The sequence below is a fragment of the Dromaius novaehollandiae genome, chromosome 14 (genome assembly GCF_036370855.1).
Source record: "Dromaius novaehollandiae isolate bDroNov1 chromosome 14, bDroNov1.hap1, whole genome shotgun sequence".
NCBI lineage: Eukaryota > Metazoa > Chordata > Aves > Casuariiformes > Dromaiidae > Dromaius > Dromaius novaehollandiae.
Genome location: NC_088111.1, coordinates 17,938,282 through 17,956,651, shown reverse-complemented (window position 1 = coordinate 17,956,651; position 18,370 = coordinate 17,938,282). Strand labels below are relative to the sequence as shown.

At 40.6% G+C, this 18,370-nt stretch overlaps 1 protein-coding gene across 8 annotated transcripts in view; it reads left to right on the top strand.

The window, feature by feature from the left end:
* DNAAF8 (dynein axonemal assembly factor 8) overlaps positions 1 to 18,370 on the top strand; it is a 101,578-nt gene that overhangs the window by 66,204 nt on the left and 17,004 nt on the right. For all 8 annotated transcript variants that reach the window (XM_064520514.1, XM_064520511.1, XM_064520509.1 and 5 more), the window contains 7 exons: positions 1,079 to 1,207; positions 2,692 to 2,886; positions 4,184 to 4,510; positions 6,480 to 6,542; positions 7,805 to 7,858; positions 9,952 to 10,121; positions 17,523 to 17,718. In XM_064520514.1, coding sequence (XP_064376584.1) covers positions 1,079 to 1,207; positions 2,692 to 2,886; positions 4,184 to 4,510; positions 6,480 to 6,542; positions 7,805 to 7,858; positions 9,952 to 10,121; positions 17,523 to 17,718 — 1,134 coding nt within the window. The remainder of the gene's footprint in view (positions 1 to 1,078; positions 1,208 to 2,691; positions 2,887 to 4,183; positions 4,511 to 6,479; positions 6,543 to 7,804; positions 7,859 to 9,951; positions 10,122 to 17,522; positions 17,719 to 18,370) is intronic.

Here is an 18,370-nt window from a genome sequence, read left to right as displayed (position 1 = left end):
TTGTCCAAACTTTACTTTCTGCCAGGCATTAAGTTTGAACAGAGAGCAGGTAAAACTCTGGTGTAATAATGGCACATGTTTTAGTTACTTGTGCCATCTGAATTTTAAAAAGCAGGTAGGTGATTGTCACTGGTGCTAGCTCAAATCTCTGTCGGTGCCATGTTGGCATGTGTGGCTTGTCATCAGTGTCTAGTGCTAGCAATCCACTTCCCATACTAGGCCACAGTAACCTGCTGACAGGCATGTGTATAGTAAAAAACTATAAAGTGTATACAAAGTAATTTGAAAACAAGGCTTTAAAACCGTTGTCTGAAATGTTATTGCAGAACATTGAATAAATTGTTATGAAATTGTACTATATGCCAGTACCTTCATCTGCTGCCTCTGCATAACCTGGCACTTTGAAGGGAGAATGGGAACTGAGAGATTGCTAGTTTCAAGCACTTAGTGTTTGTGAAAGTGGAATGGAAGCAGGTATTTTCCTGATGGAAATGTGAGCAGAACATGATGACGCCTCTGTTAAGGACTATAATCCTAGCGACACTTTCTGTGGCCATTGGTGCTGCGCAGGACGCAAGACACTGGCATTGCTGCTGACGTGGGGGGCCTGGGCTTGAGCACTGGCCTCAAGATTTGTGACTTTTCTCCCTTGCAGACACCAACTTACTCAAGGCACATTTAGAATTCAAGAGTTGTGTAGGCTCTGCTGTATGCGCAGTCTTTCATTCAACCTTTATTTTATGAAAGGTTTCATTCCACAGCAGGGGTTAGAAGGTAATCAAGGCAGCTGGGTGCTGGTCACAAAGCAAAGCTGTCTCCAGAGAAAGCAGTGGCCAAGCCTCAATTTTTCAGCAGCCACTTGCTCTGCTGTACGAGAATGTGACTTGTAGTCCTAGGGGAGAGGGGATGATGGGAGCACATCTCATGTTTCGCAGGTTAGCTCAGCATGACCCACATTAATGTCTCTGTAATGGGACTCTGGCTGGATGACTCAAATATTTGATAAGAAGCATATTTTCATGCCACACTCCATCATAGCGTTCTGCATTCCTCACATATTCTTTTGTTCTGTACATAGCGCTGATGAATGAACTGGCAAAACAACACCTTCTTGGAGATGGGCAGAGCAACTTGGGGGCTAGCGGGCTGGAGTCCTCAGTGTTTTTTCATGTGGCTCCTTACACCGAGACCTTGCTGCAGACCCTGGGTAGGTCAAAGCTATGGAAAATGCATTGTTCTGTCTTTTTTATAAAGTCTGGCAACTATATTGGGGCATTTCCCTGAATAAGAACATTAGGAATATGCTTGTTTTCTGCAATAATTCATTTAGCATTCTAATGTCCTTTAGTAATGACTCTCATGAGATGTGTTCTACAGCTGGGTAATGAACAGAAGGATCAATAGAAAAGCAATACGGAAATATACTTTGTAAGGTAAATTAAAAAATATACAAAAATATATCTATTTAAAATCAAATGTGACCTGACGACAACCAATTGAGCCTTAAGCCTGCTATAATTAAAATAATAATACCCAATCAATATGTATTTACTGCGATAGTTTCAAAGGGAAGTCAAAATATTAAAATGAGAGAAGTTGCTGGTTAAGCACGTAAAACTGGAATTTGCTGAAGGGATAAATGTTGGCAGCTGTAGTTTCTTCTGTAGGTACAGAGAAGGCACTTTTTCATTTCACTTTACTCAGATGTTCTTAATTTCAGTTTATAGAGCTGAATTCACTTCAGTAACTAGTTCATTGAAAGCTGAGAAATCGATAGGACTTGAAAAAGCAAGTAAACTTGTTTTGTGTTAAAAATATGACTCAGATGGGTATGAGAGTCTTAGACCTACTAGTTCTAAACACTTGGAGGTCATGGAATCCGAAGTAAGTAGTTTATTTCACTAACTGCAGATAATATTTTCTTATGTGTTCAGCAGATGTAATATAGTTTTAATTTGTTAATTTATTTTAAACATTGGATATTAGGATTTTTAATTGACATATATTGCTGTCCAATAGCAAATTCACGTAGATTATAAGTAAAAATAATAATCTAATGCATGTCATTCACCATTCTCTACTATTATGAATGTTAAGAGGTAGGAATAAATGAATAAGTAAATAAATGTTAAACTATGCATTTGCTTAAATAATGATTGAGTGTAACAATACAGAATCAGACACACACTTCTGATGAGGCTAGGGATTTTGTAGGCTGTATTGCTCCTGATAGGACCGTGGATGTATGCATGATACACTAGCAGTCTCCTATCTAGCCCTAAATTGTATGCAGTGTATGCACTAGAGAGTAAAAGGAAGTATTAATTTAATGTGAAGGCAGTCATTAGTTATCAATCTGAAACTGATACCTTAAATCATTTTGGTATAAATCTATCCACTCTGCTTGACAATTTGAATAAGGATGCCAACATTAGGGTTGAATGTATTTGTTATACATGGCAAAAAGTAAATCCAGTTAAGAGGCATGACTCGTTAGTAAGAATTTACTTCCTTCTGTGCCATGTGTGTTATGTAAAGAAGAGAAAAGAATGGATATTTCCTTATGTGGATTACATGTGAATAGTGTCTCTACTGCCCAGTGGAGATTGAGTCAATTCCTTCACACTGAATAAGAGAAGAGATTCATTTTCCTGGGTTAACTAGGCTTGTTTTGATGCTCTCCCTGGGCAGGAGGCAACCTCAGTGCAGTGCCAGACCCCTGTAACATTCCTCTGGATATTTTGTACAATCGAACATATGCTTCCGATTCTGAAATGGAGCAAGTTGTTATGCTGACGCTGATTGGAATGGATGCTATGAAGAGCGCTGGAGAACTCCTTCACCAGATCCTTCTTCCTGGGGGCAATAAGCAACCTCAGAATGCAGGTGATCCCAGCTCCTGGGGGGGCTGCAGAGATGGGTCAGGAAAATCTAATCTATCCAGCTATTGTTATCATAGCAAGAACATGAAGAAATATGTGGTGAAAGGGGCCTCAGGAAGGACAGGTTTGTTTGCTTACCTGCCTAAAGCAGTGAAGAATCTATCATGGCTCGTTAGTGATGGGCAAGGCCGCTTTCCATATTGCAACAATAGGTTGGCTCAGGTGGACATCATTTTCTTCAGAGAGTATCAAATTAGTTCAAAGATGTGCTAAGGCATAGCAGGACTGATATGCAGTCCAGACCATTTTGTCTCTCCCTAAATATCAGGAGGTAATGCAGTTGTGTAAGTGGGGCACAGTGACAGGAAATCAGAAGGCATAAATTCTGCTCCCTGGCCACTGACGTCCTGTGTGATCAGAAGCAAGGTGCTGCACCTCTTCATGCTTCATTTGCTCATGTGCACAGGAGGAATAATGACACTATCCACCTATATTAAATGCTTGCAAATGCATACATGAAGAGTGCTGTCACATGCTAAGAAGGATGATGGTTTTATACAATTTCATGGTACAGTTTGTACCAAAGTGTAATAAAACAGATGGTGTACTAACAAAGGGCAGAAGTCTGGCACCTTGTCTTACACTATGCTGTACCCTGCGCTCTTGAAACAGTACTGTGGAGTGAGATCCATATCACAGCAGGCCAGGAAGGAGATCCTAGCTCACAGAAACTTCCAGTGACATGCAGTCATAAATTGAACCCCTAAATCTCTTGCTACATTGGAAATAAGACCACTTTGCAAACACAAAGTTTAAGTTATTTTAGAGACAAGTCAGCATTAAATTGTAAGTTATTACTATAATAAATATAGCTTAAAATGGAATGTTATGGGAGGTGATACAGGATCTGTAATTATGGATTATGCTGTGTCAAAGCACATTGTTATCATTGTATTCTCAATGTTTCCCTTTCAACTGCTCTTCATTAGCCATTTTTTCTAATCAAATCAGGGCACTTATTCTCTATGGCTCCCTGCTGATTTCCCAGATAGCCCATTCTTTGTTTTCAGTGCAATGTAATTTCCTAGCAGTTGTAGTGTGTAGTGTTTCCCACTGTGTTCCTGTATCTGCATTACACTCCACTTTGGACAGAAGAGAGAGTGGAGGCAAAGCAACTTTGGAACCAGTTGTCTAGTAAAAAAACAGTGTGAATTTAGAAAACTGGTCTCCAAAAGAAAAGCATGGCTTCTAGGAAACATATGCTGTCAGCTGATGATAAACAGATTTCTCTTGACTTGCAGAAGGACCAGATTCAGGATTTGAGCTTCTAGGTCTGAAGTGGTTTCCCCACCTCACTCGAAGTCAGGCCAGAGAAATAACCCCTTTTGAGGTTGGAGATGTTTCCTGGCAAAGAAGCATTGATACACTCATGTCAAATCCTGTCCTTGTATGTGCATTACGGCGGATCAATGCCTTCAGAGTTCTTGCAGAGACATTGGAGAGATTAACACCATGCAGGGAGAAGCTAGGCAAAAGTAAGAGTGTTCTGCAGAGAGTAATGGCCTTGACCCCAGAGATGACGTTCAGACAAGCTGTCCTCTTCTTCACAGAGAAGGATTTTGTAACTGGTAAGCCTTGTTTTTACTGTTTATAATGTTCTCAGTGAGAGGGTGTTTGGGAATTTATTGAACTCAGACAAAAGAATCTGTTGCTGTCAGTTCTGCTAAGGCACACATTAACAATAATTTGGGGTCAAATTCTGTACTTGGCTGAGTGTAAGTCAGCAGGAGTCAGCTGAGGACACCTACAGTTTGGCCTGTTAATTGAATATGGCTATGCATGCCCTGGCTCCCTTCCTCTGAAGATCTCAAGGTATTCCATAAATAATAAACAGGCATTAAAGCTCTTGGCAGGAGCAGTAAATAATACTGTATGCATTTTGCCTCTTTATATAAAGAGAAGCTGGGAGACAGAGGCCAGGATCTATCCCACCTAAATGGAGGCACTTAATTGTGATGCCTGACTTAAGAAGCTGGATGCCCTGATCTTGCCCTGTACAGGCCTGCCAGCTTACCTAAGGTCTGTGTTGCTCTTGGGTGTAGCCTGTCTCTCTGCACTGACCACTGAAAAGGCTTAAAGCAGCCATCTCCTAAGGTGAGAACCTCTGTTAACCACTTACATCCAAGCTGAGAAAGGTAGCCCTACAAGGGGACTCCGTTGCTTTTCTGCTGGGCAGGTATTAACGAACCATCCATAAAGGCATTTAGGTGTTCCAGCATGCTTAAACAGCATAAAGTATAGTCTAACTGACCTCCTGGTTTCCCATATATGTGCAACATTGCTTCCTCTTGCTCTGTCTAGCTTTCCCTCTGAGAGCCAGGAGCAGTACTGAGGAACTGTTACTCCTCTTGCTCTTGCAGAAGAAAGCAGATTTTCATGAGAATTTATTTTTATCCTGGAGCAGAACGAACAGTTCGTGAAGAACGGAGACCACTGTTGTCAATAGCTTCTGAGACTCTGATGATATCTGCTAGCATTGATCTTTCTGCATAGTAAACCTGCTGCTCTTCTTCTGTAGCAAGAAATTTATAGCCACACCTCCTTAAACCAAATCACTGTGCAGACTGTGGTGTTATTCATATTGCATGTTTTGGAGCAGCAGAGTATGAGCTCCCACTGTTTTTCTTCTAATAGGAAATATACTGGCATATTGCTTAAGTTATTTGGGAAGCCTGACTCCCCACACTTGAAGGTAAACAGCTCTGAGCCTGCCGATTTCTGATTATTCAGACACAGAGATAAATCAAGTTTGTGGTAATTCCATATATCAACTGAGAAGGAAGCAGCAGAGTTCCATAAGCACATTCACACTTTGTAATTTACAGCTTTTCCCCTGTCTCTTCATGGGGAAGAAAGGTCCTTTGTTGTCAACACAAACTTATATGCCACTGTCAAACACACAGTGCTTATGTAGTACAGAATAACAGATTGGCTTTATTGAATAGAAAGAAGAGAATGTGATGGTGGCAGGAGAAAGATACTCGTTCTGTTCTCACAAAAGGTAGATCTGACAGTGAAATATGTGGGTGTTTTATGTAAGATTGGAGAGCAAGAAGAGGAGGTCTCCAAAAAAGAGAAGGTATCAAGCCTCCCCAGTTACTACATTAAACTCTAAGGATTCATGCAGGCCTGCCCTTAATTGGAGTTATCTTGAGACCAAATGCCAGGATAAGAAAAATGCCGAGCTGTAAGATGAGTTTATTGAGGGAGGTTGTAGTCATAATGCCACCCTTTCCCATCCAAGCCATTGTCAAGAACACAGAAACATAGACAATACTTTTAACTGTGGCTCCGGCATCCTGCACTATCCTTTTTATAAGGCCATCACGTTTTTTCCTTCTGTTGTTGTTGTTGTTGTTGTGGGAGGAAGGGAGGGTCTTTGTTTTTGAGAATAACTTTTCAGTATTTTTCCGCTGCTCAAAGCCCAGCATCCGCACTCCCCCAACTAAATATAATTACCTTTCCCTTTCCCCTCCACGAAACAGTGAAAGTCCTCCAACTGTGAATCCATAAAAACACCTCTCTTTCATTTTACAGATGCAGAACACCGCCCTGCTATGAAATACCTGCCACCACGTGGCAAGAGGTCCCAGGCTGAAGGTAAGATCAGAAGTATGTGCTAGTTGCCCTTTGGGTAAAAACAAATAATTTTATATTCTTAAAATAGATGGAAAAAGTGCAACTCTACATCCTTAGTCGGAGTCATCAACATGGGACTAGTAGGCCTTTGGTTAGACATTGTAATCCGGTACAGTTAGGAAGAAAAAGCCAGATGAGTCCAGTTGATACTGAGGGAAGGTGGTAGTATCACCTAGGTCATCTAAATACTGGCTCATCTTTCTCTGCACAGTTCTTCCCTGCTTGCCTGGGCAACCTATCTAGAGCTGGTTTGGAATATAGATTAAAATAATAATCCCAGCTCATTTGTAGCACTTTTCAGTTGTGGACATCCGAGAAGGTAAGTTGCATTATCTTTTACGGAGTAGCTAATTGAAGCCTAGAGAGGTGAAATGATTTGGTCACCATTGCCCGACAGGCGAGTGACAGAAATCAGAGCAGAATGCACTTTTCCTAAGTCTCAGTCAGGGGCTCTATCCATTGCATTACAGTGCCACCCCAGTCACTAGGCACTTCACAGTTTCTAGGAGTTCTTTCAGATAACCCCAATACTCAAGAAAAAAAATGGTGCTGTGAGGATGTGAGCTAAAAGGCTATGAGGCAAGCCTCAGAGCTGATTCTGCCTTTTATATTCCCTCTTACTATTCCAGCAGAATAAAAGAGATATATGGAAAGAAATCAAGGTATCATTAAAAGGAAAGGACACTTTGGCTAGATAACTTCCAGATACAGTGCCCTGGGAAATAGAAATATAGGGCTTTCAGACAGTAATAAATACACAAGAATGGTAATGACTGTTTTGACAAACAGATTTCAGTTTTCTGCTGTCTGTCTTGCATCTGTCTTGTGCTTCTCTGACTTATATCAGAAACCAGACAGGTTCCAACTTGACTGTGAAATATTGGGAGCACAAAGGTAGCTTAAAACCTCTTTTGCCAATATCTGCCTGAAATGCCCCGAAAAGGTAACTGAAAATCAGACCAACATACTTTAGCACTTGCAGTGCTTCTGGCGTATGCCACTGGACTGACTGGAGAAGTGATAACTACTGCATCTCCCAAGATCTCCCAGTACATCTGAATTCCCACCATATCTGAAATCTATGTATGTCGCAGTACAATATTTTAAAATAACAGTATGTCATAGCAATGCTGGTTGTATTACGTGCAGCTGGTGGTAGCGTTCTCAAATTATTGTCCCAGAACATGCCTACCTCTTACCCAAATATATCTGCTTTTATTTAGCGGGAGAGACCTGGAGGTGCCATATGGAATCACTGTTCACCTACTTGCAAACAGGTGAGAGAAGAGCAAATTGAAAAATGTGGATTTGGCAAGGAATTTGTGGAACCCATTCATCTAGAAGAATCAGCAAAAACCAAGCAAAAGGAGTATACCAAATGTTTCCTTAGGCCTGAAAAAGGCAGTGATATGCATTCTCTTTCCTAAACATGCCAGGAAATCTAGTATTTGCTTCTCTTGAGATTACACTTATTTTAAACCCATACATATCCAAAATATGGTATATAAATGGTATATAAAATAAACACAGCAGTTTGACTCTATTACCCTTTGCAATCAAAACCTGTGTAAATACTTTTTTGGAGAAAAAACATTGGCTTTGAGGAAGGGATCTAAAAGTACTATGGAGCAGAAAAACATAACAAAGACCAGAAAACATGGGCAGACCTGGAAAGGTTGCAAACCAGCCAGAACTGAAGGTGGAAATCAGGCATTTTTGAGGGCTGCCAACCAGATCTGTCTGATAATTCATGATCAGTAGAGACTGTTCTGTTGATGGTTAGAGATATTTAATCTAACTGTAGTTGCTTATAGTCACTGGGGAGAGAAAACCAACTCTAAAGGGCAAAGTGTCCTACCTGTGTTAGACACTTGTCTTTAACCAGACCAAGATGGCAAAGTGAGATAAGACAAATCCCTCCTGAAGTGTCTATAAAGTACATAAATATGCAGCATGTATAGTGGTGATTCATGTACCACAAGAATGAGAATGTTTGCTCAGAAGCATAGCAGATGGTGAGTAAAACATCTTGAGGACAATGAACACTTATGTAACAGTATACAATTTAGATTGCATTCTGTATGCTAGCAGCTGAGTGGATCCGAGAGGCTTGCTGCTGCACTTACAGGCTGTTGCTATGGCATTTAAACCTTTCAGTTCAAGAATGATGTGAAGAAAATAGCAGACCTTTAATAGGAGGGCTCCCAGCAGGATAAGGGTTAAGTTCTGATATCAAATGGGGGGCAGTACTCTTGCTTTTTATATTTTATCCCAGATTTCTCTGTCATGAATCAGCAACATGCCTCTTGCCAATTGAAAATAACAGTATGCATCAAATTATATGTAGCATTGTTGATGCTTCAGTGCGTTGACATCTGTATAATTAGTAATGCAGTGTACAGGAAACATAAAATGATATTTTATGTACACAAACAGATAATCATGGATCAGTTTTAGCAGCCTGCAGTACTGTTACCTCATGCTTCATGCTAATTGACATGGTTAGGCAACAGCAGTTAATGGGTCCTAGCTGGCTGGTTCCAACACTACAGTTACCAATAAATCTTCAGAGGATGTTATTAGGATAAAATCTTAAGTATATTCCCAGTAATACAGTACTTTACATTACTGAAACTAATAGTTTGAAAATGTTGTCATTTAAACATGAAATTTTTGTGTTTTCTGTCCTTAAGTACACTTTATATTATGAGATAGCAAAACTATCTTGGTCAATTTTGTTTTCTGGTTCTCATAGCATACTGAGCCTGGCTGGCAACCCTGCTGGGAAAGCTTTGTCAAAAACAAAAAGGTTTTGCTGAAATTTTAGTTTTAATAAACAGAATTCAATCCGTAATAAGTTTTGTAACATTACTTGGGGCCTGTTGTACTTGTTAGTGCTTCTCTGAAACATATCTGTAACAGATACAAAACTCCAAGAAATTAACTAGGAGGAATAAGAATTTGTTTGCCGCGTTAAGGATTACATCGCGCAATCACTACAGTTTGCATGAGAAATGGAAAAGGGAATATTTTATCCCGCTTAAAACATTCATATATAATACGAAGGATTGAATCTCATTCTACAGACATGCCAGGTAAACCTTTTGGACTTGCAGGTAGAGCAGATTTCCTGCAAAGCAAGTATACAAGCCCTGACTGTTCTAGATAATTTTTTTACTGAAAAGACAAGCTATATCCACATCTTTTTTATGGACTTGTTTGGTTCACTCAGCTTTCTGTGAACCACGTGCCAGGTGTTAGGTCGTCCAGTTCTATAGATGCCTGTCCCAGGCAGTAAACTAATATTGCTGTATGTTTTATCTCTGTTTTTAGGAGCAGCTTTGGGCTTCATTATTGTGCTTTGTTACAGGAGCCCAGGTTCTTTGCACAGTGTTGCTGATCAAACCTGGTGCCTGGACCCGTAGTCTTGCTAGGATCCTCCGAAAACTAGACCTAGAGAAATTCAGTGTGGTTGGGATGAAACACACAAACCTGGAACCAGACGTTGCCTTGGGACTCCTTTCTTCTGAAATGAAGCAGGTTTGTCAAAAAAAAAAAAAAGGCAGATCTATGACTATACTTGGGTTTAGCATGGGGAAATGTGATAGATGTTAAATAATCCATTCCTGAAAAAAACAAAAATTCCCTTCCAGGATTTCTGCCTGTTGTCAGAGGTGAGCTATATAGAGTCAGATCTGCCCTGATATCAGACACAAAGAAAGCTGACATGACAACAGTTTCTTTTATTGCCTGGTATAAAGAAACACACCAGGTTTCTCTAAAAGAAAAGTTCTGAAGGTATGGGAAATACAGACCCCCCCCAGGAATCTGTTTGGTTGCTAATTTACAATACAGGTTCTTAATTGTGAAGCAGGTGTCCCTTGTTTCTTCCCCACAGTCATTCCAGGCAGGGCACCTCTAGCAGGGTACCGCACTCCCCGCACGTGTGCCTGGTTTTCCTTCCATGCATTTAAACCTGGAAGCTGAGAAACACTCTTAGCGCCACCAGAGCATATATACCCCTTGAGCCCCGTTATGTTTTGATACTATATCACATATACAGCTGAATCTCCGTTCCAGAAGCATGTGTTCACACGTCCTTAAAAATGACCTGCATGGATAGAAAATTGGGGCTGCTGTCATTTCCTTTGTCTAATAGACAATAAAGAGGATTTTTAAAGCGTGGAATATTACAGCTTTTTTTAGCTAAAAATAGATTTATGTTTCTATTCTTTTGTAACATCAGAAATTCATTTTTACACAACATGAAAGATTCTATGGTGACAGGAAATCTAGCGTAAAGATTCTGTAAAAGCCAGGAAACTAAAAGCTGAGCATCTTAGGAGTTAGATTTTTTCTTGAAAAAAATCTTTGTTATTTGATTGTTTCCGTGAAGATATTTAACCCATTCACTTTTACAGAGAACAAGTCTTTATAACAGATGTTGCTCTTGGGTTAAGCTGGGAGAGTTTATGACAAATATCATAGAATTTTTTAATAGTCTTCCAGAAGAAGACAGGAAGGCAGTGCTCTAACATAACCAGCAATGAGGAAAAAGGAATACCTTCTGCATGATAGCAAACAAATGGGGCACAAACATCTGATTTTTAAATATTTACAAATCACTAGTAAGAGGGATGCAGTGGCTATTAGAGTTGATGAGGAAGTGCTTTACAATACACTTTTTTAATCATATGACTAAACAGAAAAATTATTAGTTGATCATCTGAAACAAAAAACACTTAAAAAATCCATTGTCTACCCCAAGAAGTAACATGTATGTATATATACACACACACAAGCACACACACATATATATATGCGCAGGGTAAATTTGTGTGTATATATACACATACATATATAAATATATATGCAGAGTAAATTTGGAGAGAGATTGTTTCGTGAATATCTTTTTACTGGTTTTTGGATTTCCTTAGCACACCAGAGCAGCTAGTGCGCACTGATGTAGTTTCTTTGAAGAACTGGTGACTAAAGAGTTTAAAAAATACAGAGTATTGGGGTTTTGTTCATGGAAAAAAAGCAGGTTTTGAAAGTGAGAAAACAGACATAATGGACTGCCTTTGGCAAGCGGGAATGGACAGTAGGAAATGCTTTCTGCTGAACAGGGGCTCCTCCTCATTTGTAGCACGCGTCTGAAAGTCTTTCACTCATGAAGGCTGAAAAGGGCTCAGCTCACTAAATAAGTAGGTAGATTTTCAAAAAGCCTCAGCATGCTTCATGGACTGGGTTATTTTGAAAATACAGCTGTAAGTTTTACAGTGGCAGCTCGTGGGGGCAGAGCCTTTTTTCACAGCTGAACTTCATAGAAATATTTGAATTGGAGCAGTGTTCATTGTAGACATGTTTCTCAGTCTAGAGGACAATTGGATAAAATGCTGTTTTTAAAATGGGGCTCTTAAGGAGACAAACTGCTGAAATATGGCAGCTCCTCTTGAAGAACATGGAGCCAGTGTGTCAAATCCTTCTAGAAATTCTGTCCAGCGTTTTCTACCCCCTTCTCAGCTTGAGCCTGATCCAAAATCCACTGAAATCTCTAGAAAACTCCCATGTGCTCTGCAGTATGCCCCTTCCAGTTGCTTTTATGTACATAATACTTAATAGCAGAGTTTGGTTTTATTCACTGATCACAAGACTACCTAGCATCCCCTTCCTCTTTCAAATGTATTATCTACATGCATGTTGACAAATATCCCCAGCAACATGATTGCAGAAATATGATTCCTTTTCCATCTTAAATATTAACATTCATTTTCTAAGAAGCCTTTGGCCTGTGGCATACAATAAATAATAGATTGGTCTGCTATTTGCTGAGGTTATCTAATCACAAGAGCCACAATAATACTTTTTATCTGAAGATTATTAATAATAATAAAAATACTAGTCAACTAAATGGAGCTGACACTGTCTTCTCAGCCCTCACCATGGCCTGATAGCCTTTGGACTGTGAGAAGGGACGGCTCCCAGAGGGAGTACTGCCTGTAGAGGTTGTACCTCCTTTCTGCACTTACCAGCAGATTCACAGTTGTGGCTGCTTGCTAGAAAGTTTGATTTTAACATAGGACCTGATCATTGCTTTAGGGATTACCTGATATGATTGCTTGTGGTAGCAGGTCACTGGACTCAATAACCTGATGGAGTCCCTCCAGTCCTGTCCTGTGATTCTAACTGCAGCGGCCGAAGGACAGTTTTGCTGCTTTTTAATCCTGTTAGTCCTCCAGAGCCAGTGCCCAGCCAGAACCTCCTCTCTGCATCTGCATCAGCAGAACTGCTCACTGAATTCAGTCTGCTGCACATGGGCAGTCCCACTGCAGCTCCTCGGGTATCAGCAAGGACAGGATTTGAAGACAGTGTGGAGGCAGGATGTAAATAAGGGCATCATTTGGCTGGTAGAGTCTAGACTGGATGTGAGAAGGCATCAGAAAGAAATCACCTTGACTCACTGACAGCATCAGTAGCAGACAGAAACAACACAGTCTTTGACTCACAGTCTACACATTTGCTGGGGAGCAACTGAAAGACAAGAAACAGAGAAAACAGTTTTGTTGCTTAAATCTAAAAGCACTGTTCAAAAGCTTTGGAACAAAATAATTTTCTTTTTTTTAACATTCTTTCTAACAGAAATGATATTGTTTAACTTTTGCTTTTGCAACTCCTTCTGATATGGAATCAAATGAATGTTAATATGTTATATCCAGTGCTTTTGAAACTTTTTCTGAAATTGTCCTCACTATTTTTTAAGTCCTAAAGAAAAATCCTGGTGACTACTTAGATAAGTGGATTATAGGTGTATTTTTTAAAATAACAAACATTTCCAACAAAAACCAGGTTTGCTTTGTATTAGAGAGAACAGAAATAACTTCAGAATTTTGCAGTGCATTATGACATGCTGAAGCTCTTCATCTGCATCTAAACAATGTTCTCTTATCATGATACAGCCTGTGAAACTTTTCTGTACATTTTTTATGGGCAATCATGCAATATAAGTGATATCACAAGGTTTCCTTTGTTCTATATTTCCATGAGACGGGAGGATTGACAAGTATCACAACTTGTATCACAACTCTTACGTAACAAATCAGCTGAAGAATGGAGCTGTCTCATGGATAATTTTGCATTTTCAGGTGCAGCAGGAAAACATCAGGATTGAGCCAATGGTTTTCAATTTATAACCTACTTCTTAGAAATGCAGTTTGGGAGGAATATGAGTGAGAACAGATTTGGGTCAAAGTCAATGAATAGTTTCATATGATAAAAACGGAGGCTGTCTTGAAGTATTTTATTTCCATATTTTTAAATAAAATGGTAGGATTTTCTTTTGGAAATGTTTTTATCTTGACAATTGCAATACTCTGGTGCTTTTAAAAGATGAGAAAGAAGAGAGGAGGGAAAACATTTAGGGCTGAATGAAGTGATTCAGCTGAATCAAACAGGATTTTCTCCCCATGTTTTCATTTCTTGAAAATATGAAATAATTAAATAACCATGGTTTGGTTCAGCCAACAAGCTGAATATGCTGTAGTTTAGAAGCTGTATAGAACATACTGGCCTGGAGCTTCTCTGCAGCACAGGCGTTGCTGAACTTTTCCACGTGGAGCATAGGAAGGCAGAGCTGGGCTGCTCCTGCCACCTTTTAAGATGCAAGGGGCAGGAAGAGGCAGCCTGCAGCTGCTATGCTGGACACCCTGTCATTACCCTCAGTGGAAACCCGGGCATCAAGCCTGGCTTTCCAAGACTTTGCTTAAAGAAAATAGTCAGTAGGGCCTTGGCTGCTTTGCTGCCCCTTGGCAGCCTTCTGCCTCAGGCACCTGCTGCCTTTCCCTGTGCTTCTCATTCATTATATCGCTCTCTGGCCTACAAATTGGTCTCTTGTTGCTGGCACAGTGGTTGCCAGTTATTATAATCACTCATCCTTAGTTGAAATCAAGATCCCAGAGTGTTGTGGACTGCACAACTATATGAGAAACATCGCTGCCCAGGAGTGTTTACAGGCTAAATGGACAACACTTGGAAAAGAAACCAAGAAATTTGCCATGGAGCACACTGTACATTAGGTACAAAGTCTGGAGGACAAATGGTTTTCTTTCAGCCCCAGTCAAGTGCCCTATCCTGAGCCTCCTTGTTTCGAGCTCACTGTTTCTGTAGTCCTTACCCTAGTGTATGAAATTATACTACCTTCTAGAAGCTGGGATCTAGCAGTAGGGCAAGGAGGTCCTTCCTTTTGTGAATTCAAAAAGAGAAGTTCTGGTATTTTTAATCTTTCATTTTATATCAGCAGAAGAATTAAATGTACCTCCTTATTCAAGGTATTTTTGACTCTGAACATATTGCTGTTGTCCATTGCTTCCACCCTATCCGTATGTCACATGGATGGAACTGCAAAAAGAAAATGGTATTTTGCAAATCAGAGCTTCAGTAGTAGAAAAGTTTGCACCTGATTGATCCTGAGCCTGCATCTCTCATGTGGACTGCCCACCATCAGCAGAGCATGTCTTACCTTGAGCCTTAAAAGCAGTTGCAAAACTTTTGAACCCACAGCCCTCTACGCATGTTGGATGCTGAAGAGGACACCTGCCAGGTACTCCAGGTCACCCGTGGTTTTGCACTGTCACATATTTGGACCAAGCCTTTCCTCAGTCTCAGCCCTGTAAATGCTGATCTGGTAACATTGGTGCTGAAACCCTTTCGTATGGCTCCCCTGCACTGGAGCTTATGCCACTCTCACCTTTGTTTCCGAAGCTGCTAGTGCTGCTGCCAGCATCAGTATGGGCTTCATCTCCCACTACTTGCATCGCAACTGGATGAAAGCAAACCATATAGTGTGGAACATAGCCACTCTCTTTTCTTTCCATTTTCTAACTCCATCCATCCTTTCATAAAGCCATCCAAACTGTATCCAGTGGCACTGTCTTCTGGAGGTAGCATAGGGAACCCTGAAGGGACATGTGAGCTGACAAGGGAGACTACTTCTGCTTTTCAAAGTCCTGCAGTGGGGCTGAGCCCAACCCTTAGTCATTCAGAGGAAGAGCAACACTGTCATGGACTGGCTCAGTCAAGTTGTAATCTGCCCCTGTTCCTGCAGTTAGGAGCCTTGCTGGCAGCACTGGTGATGTGTCCACAAATTCATGGGTCTTAGGACTAGAACAGGCCATTACAGTTACATGGTCTTACATTTTACATAAGCTATACTAGAGAACCTCCCTTCTTTTCCTTGACACTAGTCGAAGTCAGTGTGATTAATCACAAGGCAAGGAAGGAGATTCTGTCCTAAGAGAAGTGCTTCTTTTAAATGCCATGATATCTGCCATATTTTTCTAAAAGAAGAGAAGTTCAGTGCAGAGTACCATTTATGAGGAAAACATTCTTTGTCCCATTAAATGAGACAGCAATAGCTGAGACTGTCTAGCTAGAATAAGGATATAAACTTCTGTGCTTCAAAGTGATGGCTGATCACAAATTGCTTTAGGTCAGGAAGAAACTTCCCCTACAGGCAATTTGCAGGTTGCTCATTATGGTCTTCCTTGCACCTTTCTCTATACACCTATGGAAAAGAGTCTTTAGTCTGAGCTCTTGTCTCTGTTGTTGGGATGATTCCCATGTGTGGTAGAATTCTTGTTTTCAATAAATAGGTCAAAGCTTTGTAAAGTCCTTTAAGATAGGCAGAGGACAACGTTCTATTCTAACACAAACTAACAAATTTCTGTAACACAGTATTAGTAGTTGCTACATTTCTGAAGCAGAGAAAGCATCAAAAGTTTCTAATGGAGTGTTCAGAGGTGTCATGTTTCCAACATTAAGTCTTCAGTGTGCATTTATGTAAGCCTAAGAATGATTGCAGCACATCCTTTGATCCCATGATTGATCAATAGCATTTTCACTCTTCCTGAGCAGGTTATGACACACCCTTCTCTCTCCACTGTAGACAATTGTTCACTCCTTAGAAGGTCTCCATCTTGCAGAAGCCACTGAGAATTTTTTAAGATTTCCTTTGAAGAGAGCATTAGAACAAACTATAGTAGCCAATCCATGGTAGCGATGGCTCTTGTAGCATAGATTATAGGCAGTATTCAGCTGATATTCTCAGCATTGCCTTGTGGGCACTGTGCAGAATTTTTCAGAAAGGAGTCCCCCTTCTTGGCATCTCTCTTCTTCATTGTGATCATAGCACCAATATCTGATCCTTTTCATTCATCTCTAAAATCTTTAATCACTGACAATACTTCCATGAACAATTTAGAAGTGCTCTAAGAAAAGAACCAAGCTTGCTGTTTGACATAATCAGAGGTTGTTATGCGTTATAGTATTACTGTCTCTACTGTGCTTTTCCTGAGCAGAAAATACCGTGATCTTTGAACAGAGCACTTTCTCCAGGTGAGAAGATGAGAATAATGGCTACCTGCAGAGTAGCAATTTATTTGTGTTCTTATCCACTGAAAATGAACTCCACCTCTGGTGCCTATGTAGATAGGCATGTCACAGCACAAGACTTTTCTTTTAGAAACAGGTTTTTGTTTCCTTTCTTACCAGAGAATTTTAGGAAATTACTGCTGAAACTGTACGTGTAACAACCACCATTGGCTGATCTAAGACCCTGAGGACTAAAATCATGAGCTACCATGACTACGGTACAAGCTCAGCACCCAGCTTTCTTTAGTTCTCTGTGGGCTTAGGGTAGGAACTGGACCTCCTATTACTTGGCGAATGTCACACGCAAATACTGGCTTACTGACCATAGCATGTGCTCTGGAAGCTATGCCTGCAGAGACCATTAGCCTATATATTAAGAGGAGAGAAAACAAGGAATAACGACAGATGCGTTTGCTTCAAAAAGGGGTGGATCTAGCCAAAGAAAGGCTGGGATGTACCCAGCACTCACCAACACTGATTATTATAACCTGTTCCCTTTCCATTATTTCTTTTCAGGATCCTGCTGTTTTAGAAGCTCACTGTACCTACCTTACCTCAGGCTCTGCCCTTGTGCTGTGTCTTCAGAGACCAAATGCTGTAAAGAAGCTGCTAGATTTACTGGGGCCAGAGGATCCTAAGCTAGCCCAAGCACTAGACCCATTCCTCTGGAGGGCTCAGTATGGCATCAACACTGTCCAAAATGGATTTTATGGTAGGTTTTTGTAAAAGAAAAGTGTGAAGGCTCAGATATACCAGTGGAAAAAAATACATAACGTTCTGTTACCTCCAGCATTGTCAATACAGGTCTAGCTTTGGCAGGCAGTAGAGACCATTATTCTCTAGAAAGCTTTCATTGTTTTCTTGGTGGCTGAGTTGAATATGTCTCAAGCTATGAAGTATTCTCCCAGAAGATAAATAAAAAGGCTTCTTCCCAGAACAGTCCCAGATCTGTCTTCCACCAGAACAGAATTTCCTTTGGTCTCTTGACTGCTTGGTCACTTTGTAATTGTCCCCAAGCACCCATCTGTCTTCTCTCTGTGAGTTTCCTCCTGATAATTTTATAACCCACTGGCCAACTGCGGGCGGGTTTCACAGAGGGGTAAAAGACTCCATGATACTGAGCTTCTGTAAGGTCTCAGAAAAGTAGTGACTGGGTAGAGGGAGATGACCAAAAAGTGTTCTCACTGAGGAAAAGCAGGTAAACTCAGCCGTTTTCCATTTTGACACTCACTTGCCGGCTGGCAGATCAGCAGACACACCAGCTAGTCAGCATCCTCGATGCGCTGAGCCAGCCACAGGTCATGCTGCTGCCTGCCCAGCAGCAGGCAGAGGAAATGGGAGGGAGCTAAGATGTTGCAGTGTGT